The following is a 20533-nucleotide window of genomic DNA, read 5'->3' on the forward strand; positions in this document are numbered from 1 at the left end:
ATACTCCAGTTCCCCCTGTACCAGAGAGGGAGGAGGCGGGTTCTGGGTGGGGAGAACTGGAGTCACATACTTCTTAAGCAAGTTCTTGTGAAAAACCTTGTGGACCTTCCAGGGGTCAGGAAGTGCCAACTTATATGACACCGGGTTGATAACCTGAGAAACCGTAAATGGGCCAATGAACCGAGGAGCAAGTTTCAGGGAGGGAACCTTAAGTCTCAGATTCTTAGATGATAATAAAACCTGCTCCCCGACCACAAAAGGTGCCGAGATAGTACGTCTTTTATTTGCGTATTTACGCAGTTTCTCTTGGGAACCCTGAAGGTTCTTACGAACCTGGGCCCAAACTGTGCACAGTTCTTCGGCGGATATGTCGGCGGCCGGATTGTTCGAGACCAAAGGAGTAGAAAGCGAGAACCGGGGATGGAACCCATAGTTACAAAAAAAAGGTGACAGTTGGGTCGACGAGTTACCATGGTTGTTAATAGCAAATTCGGCGAGAGGTAAGTAGTTGGCCCACTGATGCTGGTTATCAGAGACAAACAGTCGCAGATACTGGATAAGTTCTTGGTTCATCCGTTCCGTTTGTCCGTTACTCTCGGGATGGAAAGCGGAGGAAAAGGACAAATTAACGTTTAGATTTTTACAGAAGGCTCGCCAGAAGCGAGCGACGAACTGAACCCCTCTATCAGACACAATATCCTCGGGGATCCCATGTAACCGAACAATCTCCTTGATGAACATCTCAGACAAAAGTTTGGCGTTAGGCAACTTGCCAAGTGGAACAAAATGAGACATTTTGGAGAAACGGTCAACTATTACCCAAATGACCGTATTCCCCAGCGAGGATGGCAGATCAGTAATAAAATCCATGGACAAATGGGACCATGGCCTGGACGGAATGGGCAAGGGCAGAAGAGGCCCCTCAGGACGTCTCCTGAGGTTCTTCCCCCTTGCGCAAACCGGGCACGCGGACACAAATACCCGTACATCCTTGGCCATGTGCGGCCACCAATAGAGTCTGGCCGCTAACTCCAGAGTACCCCTGATACCGGGGTGTCCAGCTAGGACTGAAGCATGTGTCTCCTCTAACACTTTCAATCTCAGTGACAACGGGACAAATAATTTGCCTTCCGGAAGGGCTTCAGGAGCAGATTGTTGAGCGGCGTGAATGAGAGGTGAAAGGTCGGAGGAGACAGCAGCGAGGACCACCCCAGGGGAGAGAATGCTCTCAGGCTCCGGCTCGGAAGGTTCCGGAGAACCAAAACTCCTAGACAGGGCATCAGCCTTGACATTCTTAGAACCGGGTCTATAGGTAACAACAAAATTGAACCGAGAGAAAAACAAGGCCCAGCGGGCTTGCCGAGCATTTAACCTCTTAGCGGAATCTAGATAAGTGAGGTTTTTATGGTCAGTGAGTACCGTAATCTGGTGATGGGCTCCTTCCAAAAAATGCCTCCACTCTTCGAAAGCCCACTTAATCGCCAGCAATTCCCGGTTGCCTATATCATAGTTCCGTTCGGTGGACGAAAACTTCCTAGAAAAATAGGCACACGGTCTAAGGTTGGTGAGAGTGGAGGGACCTTGGGACAGTACCGCTCCCACACCAAACTCGGAGGCATCTACCTCCACCACAAAAGGACTGGACAGATCCGGTTGTACTAGGACAGGTGCAGACGAGAACGCCGCCTTTAGGGTATTGAAGGCCCTCAGAGCCTCAGAAGACCAGGTCCTCACATCTGCCCCCTTTCTGGTGAGGTCCGTTAGAGGTTTAGCCACCACGGAGAAGTCTTTAATGAATTTGCGATAGTAGTTGGCGAAGCCGAGGAAGCGTTGAAGGGCTTTCAACGACCCTGGCTGAGCCCACTCCGTGATGGCCTTCACCTTTTCAGGATCCATCTGGAAGTCGCATGGCGTGATGATATACCCCAAAAATGATATCTTTTGTACCCCGAAAACACATTTCTCGAGTTTAGCAAACAGCTTGTTATGTCTGAGTCGAGCTAGCACAGTCTGAACGTGAGTATGGTGACTCGGCAAGTCGGAGGAAAAAATCAAAATGTCGTCTAGATATACAACCACGAACACCCCCATGATATCCTGAAACACTGAGTTCATGTACCCCTGAAAAATGGCGGGGGCGTTACACAATCCAAAAGGCATAACAAGGTATTCAAAATGCCCGAGGGGCGTATTGAAGGCGGTTTTCCACTCATCCCCCTCCCGAATGCGGATGAGGTTGTATGCTCCCCTGAGATCAAGTTTAGAAAACCATCGGGCACCAGCGACCTGGTTGAGGAGGTCAGGAATGAGTGGAAGAGCATACTGGTTTCGGACTGTGATTTTATTTAGCTCTCTATAGTCAATACAGGGCCGGAGACCCCCATCCTTCTTCTCAACGAAGAAAAACCCGGCACCCACCGGGGATTCTGAGGGCCGGATGTGCCCCTTGGCCAGGCTGTCCTGGATGTAGTCCCTCATGGATTCTCTCTCTGGAACCGTAACGTTATAAATGCGGCCCTTAGGAAGTTTGGCCCCAGGAATCAAGTCTATTTTACAGTCCCATTCCCTATGAGGGGGCAGAGCTTCAGATAATTGTTTGGAGAACACGTCAGAAAACTCGGAGAGGTATTCTGGTAGGGGGCTCCCCTCGCAGGTGGAGATTCCCACCTTCACCGCACAAAGGTGGTTGGCACAGCGGGGACCCCACTTTACCAGTTCCAACGTGTCCCAATTTACTACCGGGTTGTGCTCCCGGAGCCAGGGGAGGCCTAGGACGACGTCCACAGACAAATCTCTCATCACTAGAAAGGTGCAGGTTTCCACGTGTAAGGCTCCTATAGTAAACCTTACTTCAGGGGTCACCAGATTAACCACCCCTGCTTGCAAAGGAGTGGAGTCCACTCCTGAAACCAGAATCGGAGTTTCTAAACGTAACAAAACCCCGGACAGTTGAGCAACGAAATTAAAGTTAACGAAATTAGCCGCAGCCCCCGAATCAACAAAGGCTTGCCCAGTACGGTGGAAAGCATGAAATTCTAGGGTGCAAGGCACTAACATTTTGGACAACACAGGGAGTACCTTGGCTCCTAGACAGTCCCCCGGATAACTGCCTAGGAGCGGGAGTTCTTCCTGCCGTGGCTTCTTAGCGCAGGTAGCAATGCGGTGACCCGGCTCCCCACAGTAGAAGCAGAGGTTCTTCTTCAGGCGGTGTTCCCGTCGTTGCTCGGGGTTCACGGCTCCCAGCTCCATGGCCTCGGTGGTGGGAGGGTAAAAGGTCGGGTCAGTCGAAGAAGTAGACGTGGGGAGTGGGGTGGTCCGAGCGGCGTGTCTGGCCCTCAAACGTCGGTCGGCTCGAATAGCCAGCGACATGGCTTGCTCCAGGGTTTTAGGCTCTGGGTGGGCCACAAGTAGGTCCTTGAGACCCTCAGACAGACCGGTCAAAAATAAGTCTTTTAGGGCGGCATCGTTCCACCGGGATTCCGTACAATGTTGACGGAATTGGGAACAGTAGTCCTCCGCCATCTTACAACCCTGGCGCAGGGCCAGAAGTTTGGAGACTGCGTAGCCCGCCCGGTCGGGTTCGTCATAAATTTGACCCAGGGCGAAAAAAAAGGCGTCAAGGGATAGTCGGGCTGGAGAGCCAGCTGGTAGCGAGAAAGCCCAATTCTGGGGCTCTCCCCTCAGGCGGGTAATTACGATTCCCACTTTCTGGTATTCAGTACCAGAGGAGTGGGGGCGGAGATCAAAGTAGAGCTTGCAGCTCTCTCTAAATGCAAAAAACTGATCTCTCTCTCCGGAGAAGCAATCCGGAAGCGTGGCTCGAGGTTCTGACATCGTTCCTGGAGCGGACGAGGGCTGCATGGGACCTGCAGCTGCCACTTGTTCCCGTGGCTGCAAGCGGGCTGTTAGGTCCTGGGCAAGGGTCGTAAGGACCTGGACCTGGTTCGCTACAGCCGCCACGGCCTCCATCGAGGGGCTCAAAGTTGCCGGGCGGATGCAAGGGTCTGACCTTAGTTCGGCCAGTGTTACTGTCAGGACAGTGTCCGGGATATGGGGTTCCCTGAGATATCCCGCAACCCCTGTCCCTGCCTACTTGCCCCCCTGGGCTAACCCCCAGGGCGACAACTGGGCGACGGTCCCTACCCTCACTAGGGAGCGGGACACGGGAGACAAACAGACACTGAGACAAGCAACGGTAGAATGGTCAGACAATCCGGGTAGGCAACAAGAGGGTACGCAGTACGGAGGGGTCAGGCAAAAACGTAGTCAAGTCCAAAAGCAGGTGTCAGAAAAGCCGAGGTCACAAGAGCAGTCAGGATAAACGCGGGTGCAGCTGGAGAACCAAACTAACACTGGCGAGGCCTGAGAGGAAAACACACCTATTTAAATGCTGTCAGCGCTCCCGCCCCAGAAGCTGATTGGGGCGGGGAGCCTGACAGCAGCAGGGCTAATCAGGGCGGTGCTGGGGACACGCCCCCAGTCTAGCTGCACAGACAGTTACTAGGGAAGCCAGCCTGGTAGTCAGGACACTAGAAGCACCAGCTGCCTCCCTAGCAACCCGGCGGCGACCAGTCTTACAGCGGCCCGGGGAGATCACAAGAACCGGGGTACCTCTGCGCCGCGCTCCTGTACCCCGGGTGGCCGGACCGGTGGTGCGGGCACGGCGGCCCCGAGAGTTGCCGGTTCTGACAGCCTGTGATATGCACTGTATTTTGATTGCCCTGTTGGAGGCTGACTTTGCGTACGTAACACACTGCAGAGGCAGGAAACAATTATGCGCAAGGCTGGGTATTAATTCAACAACTACTACCCCCAGCAGAGACACTGTAAACGGAAGGCACTGACAGGCAGGCCAAATCTTGTATATTTTTAAACTTTGTGGGAACAACTACACTGCCTGTGATATGCACTGTATTTCGATTGCCCTGTTGGAGGCTGACTTCGCGTACGTAACGCACTGCAGAGGCAGGAAACAATTACGCGCAAGGCTGGGTATTAATGCAACAACTACTACCCCCAGCAGAGACACTGTAAACGGAAGGCACTGACAGGCAGGCCATATCTTGTATATTTTTAAACTTTGTGGGAACAACCACACTGCCTGTGATATGTACTGTATTTCGATTGCCCTGTTGGAGCCTGACTTCGCGTACGTAACGCACTGCAGAGGCAGGAAACAATTATGCGCAAGGCTGGGTATTAATTCAACAACTACTACCCCCAGCAGAGACGCAGTAAACTGAAAGCAGTGACAGGCATTCCTAATATTGTATTTTTTTGAACCTTTTGGGAAAAAGCCCACTGCCTGTGATATACACTGTATTTCGATTTCCCTGTTGGAGGCTGACTTCGCGTACGTAACGCACTGCAGAGACAGGCAACAATTATGCGCAAGGCTGGGTATTAATTCAACAACTACTACCCCCAGCAGAGACGCAGTAAACTGAAGGCAGTGACAGGCAGGCCTAATACTGTATTTTTTTTTACTTTTTGGGAAAAAGCCCACTGCCTGTGATATACACTGTATTTCGATTTCCCTGTTGGAGGCTGACTTCGCGCATGTAACGCACTGCAGAGGCAGGCAACAATTAGGCGCAAGGCTGGGTATTAATTCAACAACTGCTACCCCCAGCAGAGACGCAGTAAACTGAAGGCAGTGACAGGCAGGCCTAATATTGTATTTTTTTGAACTTTTTGGGAAAAAGCCCACTGCCTATATAGGCAGTATACCTCTTTCCCTGCCTCACCAGTACTGCAGTACTGCCCCTATACTGAGTAAAATTACTGCAGACTGAGGACGCTATGGTCTGCACGCCCGATATACAAAAAAGCACTGTCCCTGATCTATGTCAGCATGCATCTGTGGCGAGCCGCGGGAGGGGCCGATTTATATACTCGGGTGACACCTGATCTCCCCAGCCACTCACTGCAGAGGGGTGGTATAGGGCTGGAACGTCACAGGAGGAAGTTGTAATGCCTTCCATGTCTTTCTATTGGCCAGAAAAGCGCGCAAATTTCTCAGAGATGAAAGTGAAAGTAACTTGAACATCGCCTGGTGCTCGTCTCGAATAACGAGCATCTCTAACACCCTAATACTCGAACGAGCATCAAGCTCGGACGAGTATGCTCGCTCATCCCTAGTTATTAAGTGTCACCTTTTAGAGTTATTTTCACACAGTTCAAGTGTAGTATTATTGCATATTATTGCGATTTTATTATGCTTTATACATATGAGAAAACTCTTATATTTATGTTTTATATCTGTTAACCTCGTGACACACTCAGTCTTATAGACTGCCTCTTTTTCAGTCATCTAGGGACAGCACAAAGTATTGTCCCAGTGCTATTCCTAATGATCCATATACAGGGAGTTTATCCTTATCATCCAACAAGGATTGTTCAGAAGGTAATGTGTTAATTTTTAAACATCGCCTAACCCCTAATATTCTATCACTTGGATCATGCTGCTGCCCGTAATAGAATTTTAAATTTATAAGGACAGTGGATGTGAGAGTAATCAATTTATGCTCAAGGATCGATACAACATTTTTTCCTCTCGCATATAGAGACACTGTTGTTTATGCTCAGAGGTAGATGCCTAAGCATAAGCATTCCTCTTGCATATAAGAGACATTCTTATCTCTCTCCTTCAATTTATTAGTGGACCTAATGCAAATAGGGGATCTGATATAATGCCCCCTTTCATTTATTTTGTAAAGCTCCCTTCCCCATCGACGCGTTTCTGCAATCACTAAATTCTGGATTGCTTCATCAGGACGGAGAATGTATCTTTTTATAAAGGTACCAGAACAATTGGATGAATATCCAACTTCTCGTTTTATTTAGAATATTAAAATTAAAATCCACCTAATAAACGCATTTCGGGGTAAACCCCTTCATCAGTAATGCTGGGATGACTTCACTCTCAGGGAAGGGAACTCATAACCCTAAATACTGGGTATCAGAGCCATGAGCTGGAGTGGATGTCCAAGGGAGAAATGCATTTATTAGCAGGATTTTAATATTCTAAATAAAATGAGAAGTTGGATATTCACCCAATTGTTCTGGTACCTTTATTGGAACCTCTGGAGAGTTGCGCCTACACAGCAGATTTTTCTTTTAGCATATCCTACCCTCCCACCATCAGTGGTTTAATCTGTCTGGCAGCACCTCCTGTTATCTACCATATCCAATCTAAGCACTTTAAGGCCACGGTATGTTTCAAGGCCTTTAGTCTCAGTCTTCACTGTGGGTTAGCTCCACTTCTCCCTCCACCTATTTCTCTAGAATCCATACACAGACAGCTGTTTCGGGGTGTTTGCCCCTCATTAGTGTGCAGTAGGTTTCTGACTCTGCTACAGAAAGGCCTGTAACGTGGGTAAGGAACGCTATCTTTTCTTTTTAGGGAGAGTACCTAGACGGTGAGTGAGGAGATTTATAAGGCCATTCATGCTTCTCTGGGTAATATATAATTGTACCAAAAAAAAACTATAAGTATTAAAAAATCTTTTATTTAAAGATTTTTACTCCCCAATAAAACTAAAAAACGGAAAAAAGTCAGTGAAAAAGATATTTTAAGAAAGCCCTATATGTCACGGAAAAAAAATGCTGCAAAAATAATTTTGGTAGCTGAACGAAAAAAAGTTAAACCACCACATGAGTAAAATCCATAAAAAGTTTCTGATCCTTAAAGGGGTTGTCCCGCGCCGAAATGGGTTTTTTTTCTTTTTCAACCCCCAACCCCCCCCCCCCCCCCCCCCCCCGTTCGGCGCGAGACAACCCCGATGCAGGGGTTAAAAAAGAACACCGGAGAGCGCTTACCTGAATCCCCGCGCTCCGGTGACTTCTTACTTACCTGCTGAAGATGGCCGCCGGGACCTTCTCCCTCGGTGGACCGCAGGGCTTCTGTGCGGTCCATTGCCGATTCCAGCCTCCTGATTGGCTGGAATCGGCACGTGACGGGGAGGAGCTACACGGAGCCGGCATCCAGCACGAGCGGCCCCATTGAGGAAAGAAGAAGACCCGGACTGCACAAGCGCGTCTAATTTGGCCATTAGACGCCGAAAATTAGACGGCCTCCATGGAAACGAGGACGCTAGCAACGGAGCAGGTAAGTGAAAAACTTCTTATAACTTCGGTATGGCTCATAATTAATGCACAATGTACATTACAAAGTGCATTAATATGGCCATACAGAAGTGTATAGACCCACTTGCTGCCGCGGGACAACCCCTTTAAGGTACAAAATAGCCTGTCCTTAAGGAGTTAACATATGTTGGGAGTTTTCCTGGCATATACATTAAACTGAGTCCATAAATGCGACATGAACATATAGCGTAAGGTAAATGGAAAACATCCGTGTGAACTCAAAAGAAATACATTTCCGATCAAGAATTTCCACTAAACAGCATTTGGGCAAGCAGATTGGTGGTAAATTTAGTTTCATTAGAAAATTAAAGATATTTGAGATATCAGCGGGAGAAAATAGTTGACTTGATCCTACTGATCTTTGTTTTTATTTCTGTGTTTTAGATAGATAGAAAGCATACCTGAATGATTCACGTTGGTCTGCCTGGTACAGTATTCTGCCATCTTTGTGATGTCACATCCAGAAGCAGCTTTTTGGCGAGCCAACAGTAATCCAAGAAGCTGCCAAAGAAGAAAGGAGTGACGTCAGAAGATGGTCGGTTAATGAAGGCATCACACTAAGAAAATAGCTTAATGCCATGCACCAACCTATTCCCGACCACACCAGACACACAAAAGGAATCATACAAGAGACGTGTTACATTCTAACTCTTTCCAAACCCAACTATGTGTGCATGTTAAGGAAGTTAAAGATGGCTGATAAACAGGCTTTGGTGGGGATACAGTAGCATGCTTGTCAAGTTTTATGTAAAAATAGAAAAAGTTGCAGCTTTGCATTATATTATCTTTGCATTTCCCATCAATTTCATTGCTGCTACCATGTCACACTCAGAAAAAACCAAAAACCCCGCGCTCACGGATTCCAGGAATTATAATAGGACACGATGGTCCATATAACATATTTATTTATAATGATGCAATGCGTTTCGGAAACATGAAACAGTCGCCCTTTTCAAGCTTGAAAAGGGCGACTGTTTCATGTTGCCGAAACGCGTTGCATCGTTATAAATAAATATATGTTATATGGACCATTGTGTCCTATTATAATTCCTGGATTCTGTGAGCGCGGGGTTTTTGTTTTTTTCAGCGTGTGACTTTGTACTACAGCCGAGGTGAGGGCTGCAACCCACAGACGACTCTCCGGAGATCCGGATCAGGAACCCAGGGTGGTTAAGCAGGCAGACGTGGATACTAGGTGCTGGTGGGCTCTCCGGCTAGAGAGTCCCACTGTGCACCAGGTGAGTTAACTGTATATTCACTACTGTATAAACCATCATACAATATGAGGCACTGATACCAACTTTTCTATTGTTGCTACCAAAAATAAGATTCTGTCTTATATTAATTTTTGCCCCAAAAGAGGTGCTTGGTCTTATTTTCGGGGATCTCTTATTATACTTACCTAGCAGGCTCAGTCCAGGTCTCTCCTGATGCTCCGATGCACTGAGCCGCAGCATTGATTTGGCCAATTCATAAATCCCACCTCCACAATGCAATGGCTGTGATTGGTTCTTCGAATGTTGCTCAGCCAATCAATGCAGCGCTGGATGAACCAATCACGACCATCACACTGGATCATTGAGCACTGTATTGATTGGTTCTTGAGCGCTGCTCAGCCAATGAGAGTCATCGCTTCTTGGAGGTGGGATTTATGAATCCTGTTACCTGGAAGTGATCTTCTGTGAGCGAACGAGGACTGCAGGACGCACAGCGGAGCTCAGGACAACAGCAGGAGGACCCGGACTGAGTCTGCTAGGTAAGTATTCCTCTTTTTTATGTAATACAGCTAAGGCTTATTTTTGGGGTAGGACTTATATTTCAAGCCTCGCCTGAAATTCCCCCAAATTTGTATGCAAATGTATCCAGACTACATATGTAGCAGGTGGTAATACCAGTTTGGCATGCTGTGACATTAACCTAACATGCCTACACTATTTCAGTACATTGGCCATTATCCACATACTATTAGAATGGCTGTGTTCCACAAATAGCATCGTGTGCCATACTGACAGTAATGTACACTGCTGTACTAGTTCTATATACAGTATACAAGTCAAGAAGAGGTGGTAGTTGGCTGGGCCATTTCCACTTGGAAAGGCCAGTAGATATGAAAACTGTTGGGGGCCCCCAAACTCTTTGCACTGGGCAGACCAATATGTCAAAATGGCCCTGTTGTAGCAATCAATCAGAACAAGAGTTTTTGCTGAAGATGTATTTACTCAACTGATCTAATGTTATTTTCAGACAGCGAAATCTGACATGGATTTTAAGCCTCCATGGATTCCGCCTCTAAAAACCATGGCAGAAGTGCATATGCTGATATAGGGCCACGGATCTGCATGTGGATTTTGATCTTTTCAAAGGGCAAATCCATGCGCGGAATTCCTGATGTGTATACTGCATGGAATTGGCGTGGAATCTGCTTCGAAAAGTGGCATGTAACTTTTTGTTTTGCTCACGTGATTCGATTCTCATCAAATGTAATGGGTTGCAGATTTTATACGGAATTTGACACGAATTCTGCATCATAAATCTGCCACGTGAACGTACCCTGAGGGCTCTTTCCCACTGGCGATCACGATTTTGCTGTGAGAAAATCACGGCAAAAATTGAGTCTTTTTTTCCTGCGATTTTTGAGCATCAGTGCTGCTTTTTCTTGCTACAACATTGCTGCCGCTCGTGATTTTCTCTCATGTTTTTATTGCGCATGTTTTTCTGCACATCAAAATCGCAAGTTCGCGCTTTACTATTCGATAAAAGGCAGGCTCCATAGGAAAACATGGGAAATCAAAAATTGCACATCACAGAAAGGACATGCTGCTATTTTTTTTTCTTTCAACGTCATGTGTGAAAACATCGCAAATATAAAGAAAGCCATTGAAAATCATTGGTTTAATAATTCTGCGCTTATACTCTTTTTTTGCATCACACAAAAATCGTGTGATTTTCTCGCCGGTGTGAAGGCGCCCTTATGTCATATACAATTATAGCAACTTATATACAACATTTTGGTCTGTGCACATAGATTTCTGTAATTAACAAATGGAGAACTGAAGCGCGAATCCCAAGAAGGTGCAGAACATTTCAGTATATGGTCGTTACATGGGCGTATTTGTGCAAGACATTTTTGCCAATGCAATACCCAGGAAATAAAACCAATTAGTTTGTTCAAGAGCTCGTATTTTGTGTGCACAATTGCGTCACGTAAAAAGGGTAGCATGCTTTATTTTTCTGCGCATTTGCAAGGAAAAAGAACACTTCTTGAACTCATTAAACTAATCGCCCACTTCAATGGCTGAGAGCATCAGTGCATGTTTTGTTGAGCACACAATTGCGCACGACTTGCGTATAAAAAGTACAGTAAAAATACTGCTGTGCACACAAATACGCAATGCCCAATGCACAAACGAGGTGAAAATGCACGTGCAAATACGCATACGTTCACGTGACACAGGCCTCAATGTAACATTAAGGCCTCCTTCCCACGAACGGATTTCCGCCGCGTAAATCGTGGCGAAAATCCGCTGCGTTGCCCGCAGCTATTAGGTTCTATTGAACCTAATAGCTCAGGGCACATGGTGCAGAATTCCACCGCGGAAAATCTCCCGTCCTCACCCGCGGCGGCGGTGGGCGGGGAAGCGTCATGCGGGAGCGAAGACGCCGGATACGCTGGTAAGTATGGGGTCTCTGGGGGGCGCCGTGACGGGCTTCGCCGCGGAATATTCCGCGGCGGAGCCCGTCACGCTCGTGTGCAGCCGGCCTAAGGCTAAAGAGTTCTGTAAATCTTAGGGCTAATTCAGACAACCGTATTTACGCAGGTATTTCAGAGCAAAAAAAAGGCGTGACCCCAAAAACCGTGACCATGCGATCCAATGGATTTTAATAGCTTCATTCAGATGAATGAGTAATTTTTCCAAAATATTAACGTGAGGAAAAAATAGGACCAATTCTATCTTTTTCGGACGTCTTTTTTTATTTGGCACGTGATGGGATAGTTCTTGCCCTATCTTTTACCGGGATACTTAGCAAGCTGCCATAGAAGTCTATGGAAGCAGGAAAAGGAGGGGGAGGGAGTTACCCTGTGTACAACACTTGGAAAAGAAGACAGCTCGCCCTAAGGGCTCGGTCTGTATAGGCGCGCGAAAAAAATGCACATGGCGTGTAGATAGATTGCATGAATGGGTGCATTTGCACTTGCATGTCACACAGACATGAATACATCATAGGAAACCGATGATTCTAATAGACACGTGGTTTTGTGCCCACATAGGTGCAAAACAACGCTCCTGTGAACGAGGCCTTAAGGTGCAAAAAAAAAAAGTCTTTCTACTTGGATACATTTTCAGCAGTTGTATAAGGCCTGATTCACGCGTAGTATTAGCGCAAGCAATACTAAGAATAGGACCCACTGATTTCAATGGGTTTATTCACGTGCGTACTTGACGTTCGCATTTTAGTCACACAAAAAAAAAAAATGTAGCATGTTCTATTTTTCTGAGCATTTGCGCAGGGAAATAACATTTGACTCCTGAAACTAATTCGCCATTTCAATAGTTGGGAGCATCAGTGCGTTTTTTTTGTGCAAGTAAATGCACATGATCTGATATGCAAAAGCTGCAGTAAAAACACAGTTGCATTCTGCTTAGTGCTTCTACCCACTAGCGTTTTTTTTAACGCTGTGATATCGCTGCGTTTTTTTCAATGGGACTTTCTAATGTTAAAATCGCATCGCACAAAAAGCACAAACTTGTTAAAAAAACGTTAGTGGGTAGCAGCCCTTATTCTGCAAAAACACTGTGGAAATGCATGCGCAAATAAGTATATGCTTGTGTGAATCCAGCCTACCAAAATCGCTTAGAGACGGCTGTCCATAGAAATGCATTGAGTAGTTGAAAATCTCTTAAATTGTTCTAATCAAGCAAATTTCTAGCAGATTTATACTACGGTTTATTTTTCACTACATTTAAAAAGTGGTATCTGCTTTTTAACCTGCATGAAAATAGTTTGTAAAGATTTTAAAACTAGCGTAAGATTGCGGTACGTCTACACGTTCTGTACACTACAATATACACGTTCTTTTTAAATGTGCTGAAATATTTGCCCGTGCTCCGTCCATCTCTCTTCACTTGTGCATTCTGGGCATGTGCAGAATAAAGTTATAGCATCGTACCATGCTGAAACAAACTGGTGAAAGATTTCCTTTAAGGGCGAGCACCCACTGGCGTTTTTTTACCTGCGTTTTGCGTTTTGCGTTTTTCCTGCACAGGCATAGAGATAAAGTGTGCTCATGTCCACTGGCGTTTTTAAAATCGCCCCGCCCCGCAAAATCGCATCGCAGCTGTCCTTACACTCTGGCTCCTTTTTTTAATCTAACTTCTCCCATGGTTTTCAATGCTCCCGGAAAAAACGCAACGCAACGCAATTCGCACGCGCCGCGTGGCATTTTTGCAGACAACATTACTGAAGACTGTGGAAGGGCGGGCATTCTTCACAGGTGCTGTAGGGTGTGTTGGTATAGAAACGCTATGCAACGTTTTAGGATGAGACATTCTCCGCGTTTTGCGTTAAAAAAACGCAGCGAAAAACGCGCGAAAAACGCAAACGCGTAGATGCGAAATCGCTGCGTTTTTCACGCACTAACAACGCAAACGCCAGTGGGTGGTCGCCCTAAATCTGCAACATGTAAATTTCCGTTATGGTGTTCACAGCAAATTTCACTTTTTTTGTAGGGGTGATGTCTGCTGTGAAATCTGTCGCAAATCCGCACCATAATCCACATATTACACATGCAAATTTTGCTGTGGATTAAAGTAAATCGTAATCTTGTAGCATGATTGTAGCAATTGTGCTTTGTAGCCAAATCACAATTCATCTCACAGACAAAATATGTTGTGTAATCATTCACTTCTATTCAAACTTGGGCGGTAAATTATAAGTAATATACAGAATGGATATGTAAATGCGATCCCATTACCTATTTCATCAAGAATCCACTGCCTGTTGAAACTGTTCATGAAGCAGACTGGTGCTTGGCTAGCGGACATGAGCAAGTCACTTACTGCTAAGTTCATTATGAAGTAGTTGGATGCGGTTCTCAGCTTCCTGTTACTGAAAATGGAACAAACTGATTGGTGATGGGAAGAATAAAAACTACAGAAAAGAGAACAAAAAGAAGAAAAAATACATCACCAAAAAGTAACATTATAACATTACATGCGGCCTTCATAAAGTACCATACTTAAAGGGATTGTCCAGTTAAAACCTATTGATGGACTATCCTTAGAATAGACCATCAGTACTAGATTGGTGGAGAGGCACCACCCAGTACCCCCACTGATTAACTGTCTGCTGGGCCAGTACAATAAAGCACTGAGCTAATTTCTACAGGTGTTACGTCTGCGAATGACTTGCTAGAATAGCACCTGCAATTATGCACAATAATAGCCCAAAGGGCAGCAACTGAAATAAACAACACAAAATAAATGGGAAGTCTTTCCCTAAATACGTGACGACGAGAGAGAGGGTCCTGCCTAGCACGGTAGACTGATCACTTCGATAGATGCAGACCTGCACTCGTTCCTGGGACCTAAATAACCCTACTTGGCCAACAAAATAAAGGACAAAGGAAACCCCAAAAGGAAACTAAAATGAAATACCACACTTAGCTAATGGTGAAGCCGCAGCACACGGAGCCATCCTCTGTTCACATCACAACGGACACCACGCTGTCCACGGGAGCCACTTATTACCAGCTTAGACAATGAGCAACTGGCAAGTCACAGCACTTTAGCTCAGTATGCAGCCCAGGTAAATACTCAACTAATTATCCACAGATGTGACTACATTACGTCACACCTACTGAGCTAGAAGGTGCAAAACTAAATCTAAAACCCACACTGGACTTCGTTAATCTGGCAGCGATCTCAGAACTGCTGCAAGAACAGAAAGCAGACAGCTCCATTCTTTCTGCAGTGGCCAGGCTTGGTATCACAAGCAAAGTTCCCATTTACTTCATTAGGTACTTTGCCTATAATACCAAGCCTCACTACTGCAGAGAGAATTGAACAGTCTGTTTTTCGAAGAAATCAGCTCAGTGTACAAGGTCACAGACCCAGCAAACAGAAGATCAATGGGGATCCCAGGTAACAGAACTCCGTGGATCCACTATTATTTTCCAATCCTAAGGATAGGCAATCAGTAGTTTACAACTGGACAATCACTTTAAAGAAACCTTAAACATAGAGAATCTGGAAAAAATATCCCAGCAGTTCCAATTGAATGTAAACTAAGACATTTATAAAGAATCCTTGTGTCCCGTGAGATATTCTATATTTTTCAGGCTATAGGATGCCTGGCTTAAGGGGCAGCATCTCTCCCCTGCCCTGCACAGTAGCCCATACAGAGTGATGAGCCATACCCTTCCAAGCCCCTCGGCTGTTCACCACCCCAAAAATGGGAAAGATCAGCAGGAAATTAATCCCTGTGTTCTCAGCAGGATTTTTACAAGATTTTTTTTTTCAAGAACATGCAGAAAATCCGTCAGACTTATAAAATGTGTGGGCATGTTTAACTACTGTTCTCTTATAAATGACTTTTAGGTTTAGAATTCATCTAAAGCAGTTTTCATACTAAATCGCTTAAGTCCTGTCTTGTATAAGGCGAAATAATGCCTACAGACAACCCATAACTTGTGCGTAGCTGTAACAGGGCACCATAGACGTCTACTGTACTTCTGTATGCCACATATTTTGTTCTAGGCAAGCAAATATGACTTGTGCAGCACCGTATATTCTGTGCTTCTAGGGAAGAATACCTCTTAAATATCTGGAACGTAACAGAGCAGTTTTCCCGGGCACAATCAAGTAGAGACTTCGAGTAAAATAAGGCATAGAATGAGGATATCTCGAGGTGTCGGCAAATGACTGGAGCTGGATCACCTCTTTCCCTGCTCTAAACTTAATTGACAAGTAATACTTTTGAATCAGTAACTACCTTGGTTTGGAGGCAGTGGCAGCTGCTCTAAGTGCTCCTACCACTACTGGCACCACTTTGGCCTTCACTTTCTGCATCCCCCCTAGTTCTTTTAAGCCCTTGTACTTCTCCGGCTTCTAATACTTGTGCTTCCTGATGTTGCTTCATACCACTACATCTATTACCACTGGTGTCTTCTAGCCCCTGTCAATTACTGCATCTGTTTGGTTGGCCAGTACCCATTTGTCTGACCATATCTTGAAGTCCCACAGATCCTAGCCCTGTTCTCCACAACCTTATGCTAAGTCTTCCATCTGGAATTAGGAAGGTTTAAGCCCACACGCTGTGCAGATGTTCCTGATACAATTTTTGCTACTTAGTGGTAGGATACCAGATAGAAGCAGGAACAGCATACACTGAACCTCACAACTGTGTTTTGGAGTGTCTTTGAGGCCTCTCTGTACAGTCTGCACCTTGGATCCTGTCTAGTGTGGTAGATTCTTGCTTTTATAGATCTGATGCTTAAAGACTGTTCTTGTGCTGGTATAAGCAGTGCCATCTGAGTCCAGCCTTCTCCAGTTACTGGTAGGATTTCCCATTGTCATTAACTTCAACTATCTGTTGATGATACCTCCCATGCAGAGGTTTAATTTGCCATTGCATTTCTTCAGTTTTTTTTTCTGCTGCAGCCTCAGGTGTTCTCTCAGCAATTCATCTTTGGGTGCCATCTTATTGATTCTGTCCTGGATGCTCGAGTCTCTTAGTATGGTGGCTTTGACCTCTATGAGACACCATTCATCCCTTTTTCTATTCGGTGTACAGTCTCTGGGTGTTGTCTTGAGGTGCAACCTCTGTACATTGTGAGGAGCTTCCAGATCTTCAGATCAGCAGCCTCCGTGTCGTCTTTTGGCCAGCTCAATATAACAGCAGTGTATATGATTACTGGCAGGACATACATGTTAATGACATGGTTCTTTTCCCCCCCATTATTCTGGCTCCTTAGGCCCAGTGTTACCCTTTTGAGGGTACTTGGATCTTGTCCTCACTATAAATCCGTGTCAGGCGGATCAGTGAGTCGAGGTCTTGATCTCTCTTAGTATACAACTTTATGTCATCCATGTATGAGGTGACTGATTGTAGTTCTTTGTACTTTTATCTATACCCAGTCCTTGCAATTATCTGGCTGAGGGGGTTCAAGCCTGTGCCGCATTGGATGGTCACTTGTGCTCCTTGAGTTGACTTCCAGTTTTGACTTTGTAAAGCACCAGGCATTCACAGATCTATCTCAAACTCAATGAGACTGAGGAAGACACCAAGACACTAAGGAGCTATGTTTGTGGCACTGAGTCACAGGCTTTCCTGTAGTTTAATCCAAGCTTTTCTAAAGTTGTTTTGTTTGGATTTTGAGTCTTGGGCAACTGCTCTATCTATAAGTAAGTGGTGTTTTGTTGCTCCCAAAGCCCAATTGAGCTCTGCTTAAGTTCTGACTCACATAGTTCTGTGGCTTGGTGGCTATGATGCCTGATGGGACTTTCCATGTTGTGGGGAGGCAGGTTATCATTTTCCATGATCAGCATTCTCCTTCCCTGCATTAGCTAGGCTGTGTGCAAGTCTGCTGCTAGCAGCTTGTTCATCTGTACTGCAAAGCATTAATTTACTGCTGTTACTTTCCTTAGCCAGTAGGCGTGGATCATGTCTGGCCCTGGTGCTGTCCAGCTCTTTATGTTCTTGATCCAGTGTTGGACATCTGCTACAGTGATGGTAACCAGTACCTGCTCTGAGAGATAGCTGTGGTCTCAGGTTCTGCAGTCACTTTACACTGGGGTTATGTGGCTTTTTTTCATATGTACCTCCAGTATTGATCAGCTTCTTGTCTTGGTTCTGTTTTTACTGGGCTGCTGTATTGCCGTTGGGTGTATACCTTGGATGGTTCTTTGAAGAACAAAGACTTTATCTTTTTGATTTCTACTTCTCTAGTGTATCCCCGTAGTCTAGCAGGTAGTGCTGTGAGGCTTGGCTTAGAAGTCTCTCTAGGGCTTCAGATGGAGTCAAGCCATTATGTTTCTAGTAGCTAAATATTAACCTTAATTTTCAGTTCTTTACCAGTTGCTTTGATCTTAGCCTGGAATCTTATTTTCCATGGGAGGAACTGTTTTTGGATATGTATGCTAGCGTTCCCAGGATAACCGTGGCTGTAGGCTCACATGAGTGTGTTGTAAAACACTGCATATATAATGCAGCGTATTGCAGCATTTTGTTTTTTTCTTGCATGCACATGACAGGATATCTCACGCACTGTCATGCACAGGCTTCCTAGATAGATATAGATTTTTTTTTTAAATTTCCCGCTCTTTTAGCAATGCTGCATATGAACACAATGTAATTTGCGTATATGTAATTGCGTATGTACAGCAATTTGTATGCGCTCATAGAGAACAATAGGGCTCTATTGTACATAATACATGGTAAAATAGAACATGCTATTTTATGCACCAATAGAAATGTGGTGTTTTGAAGGATTACACCCCATTAAGCAGTGCTGGAATAGGTCTTCATACCAAGCAATATTTAGCAGAACTACATAATGATGATTACAATACTGTACCTGTAAAATGCATAAAGAACTAATAGATTTCCAATAACGCCAACTGAACCAATAATAAGAATGCAACTTCCAACCATGTGCAGAATTTGGTTTGGAACTTCTGGCAGGGATATGCCTTTGTGAGGTCCAAGCTCCACAGCCTAAGAAACAAAGACAGTTGTTGATATAGAATTAACCAAGACATGGGTACGTTTTATAAGGCTTGAAACTGTTATTGAATTGCAGCAATTGATATACCACAGGTGTCAATCTGTAGGTATGGGACCCAAAATGTGAAAACTGAACTTTCCCAAAGGGGTGTCAAACCTTAACAGTGAATTTTGAATTTTTTTTCAGTACAGTTAAAATGAATGTTTGAACAGATATGACAGATAACTCAAGTTTATTCAAGCCACTGTGGTACTTGCCAAAGGGTAGTAGTTATCTCTGATGTGCCTTGTAAAAATCAAGGATTTCTGTTTTAAGAAATATTACTTCTGGTATTAATATAAAACATACAGTATATATATATATATATATATATATATATATATATATATATATACCCAATGCTTTGCAATGGGATTGGTCATATGTCCGTTTTTTATGTGGATGTGCCGAAAATTATATGACACAATGATTCGCAGAACGCATGTAACTGCGTTCTGCGCAAATCGTTGTTCTTGTATATGCACTCAATGGGGCCGGCAGCAGCAGCGCCGACCCCATTGAGAACATATACTAAACATCGTTCTCCTCTGCCACAGCTGTCACAGTCGGCTCCATTGAAAGCAATGGGCTGCCGGCAAGCGCTGTATTTTCGGGGAAGGGCTTCAAATATAAGCATCCAAAAAAGTGTAAAAAATAAAAATATATATATCCTCACCTTTTTGCAGCTGCCGGAGATCAGCCGCGTCCATCCGGCTCTTCTCCTGAACTGCTTTCTGTAGTTTTCAGTAGGTGGGGATTTAGAATCCCCGCTTGCTCAACGGGCTGTCTCTGATTGGTCACAGTCCTCAGCCAATCAGAGGCAGTACTCACTCACCCATTCATTTTTTAACATTGCTATATTGCCTTTTTGTACTCTATCTTGGTGCATCCCATATGCCCCTCTTCTTGGTTGTACTTATATAGGCACATTCATCAAGTTTAACGCACCATTTGTATATTATTGTTTCATTGCAGGTAAAAATCATACCAATCCTCCAGACAGGTAAACAAGGGGAAATGGCAACTACCGGATCCAGCCCAGCTCCATAGAAGTCCATAGTGGCATCTAATGTACTATACCATGCATGCTTGGGATTCCATATAGTCTCATGAGTATTACCCAAGAGCACAATCCATGGCGATGTCACAGCTGCTTCTGCCTGCTGTACCACACATGCGCAGGACTTCAAAGCCTCGTGAGTGTTGCTCATACACCCAATCAAAAGAAATTTAATTGATGTGACTCCTGAGGCATGGCAAGATTTCAAAGAACTTCAACTCCATCTGTTTTTATAACCAAAAGCTGTCTCTGAGTTGAATAATTTGGGGTTAATAACTCGCGATAAAACACCCACCACACAGTATGGCTAGCTCAATAAGTCTTACTGTATCTGAAGTCCATTCAAGGTACATAAATTGAAGGCTCACTTAAGGAATTAAACCCTAGGCCTCTATTATCAAATCAAAAAAATAAAGAACACCAAAGGAAACTAAGCCTGTGGTATGATATTGATAAAGTATCAGCCAGCTTTCTGTGTCAACTTACCATCACTCTGGACTAGCAGAGAGTAGGAGGGGAAATGCTAAAGCCAGAGCCTGGGAAGGTGGATGCCATCCTGG

General features: G+C 45.0%; 1 protein-coding gene across 1 annotated transcript in view; it reads right to left on the reverse strand.

Moving 5' to 3' along the window:
- LOC136573557 (melanopsin-B-like) overlaps positions 1 to 19971 on the reverse strand; it is a 95535-nt gene extending 75564 nt beyond the window's left edge. Inside the window, exons 1-3 of the mRNA XM_066574827.1 lie at positions 19942 to 19971; positions 18725 to 18864; positions 14123 to 14256 (exon numbers count right to left, since the gene is read on the reverse strand). Coding sequence (XP_066430924.1) covers positions 14123 to 14256; positions 18725 to 18864; positions 19942 to 19971 — 304 coding nt within the window. The remainder of the gene's footprint in view (positions 1 to 14122; positions 14257 to 18724; positions 18865 to 19941) is intronic.
- Positions 19972 to 20533: the final 562 nt, after the last annotated feature.

Source organism: Eleutherodactylus coqui, chromosome 7 (genome assembly GCF_035609145.1).
Source record: "Eleutherodactylus coqui strain aEleCoq1 chromosome 7, aEleCoq1.hap1, whole genome shotgun sequence".
Lineage (NCBI taxonomy): Eukaryota > Metazoa > Chordata > Amphibia > Anura > Eleutherodactylidae > Eleutherodactylus > Eleutherodactylus coqui.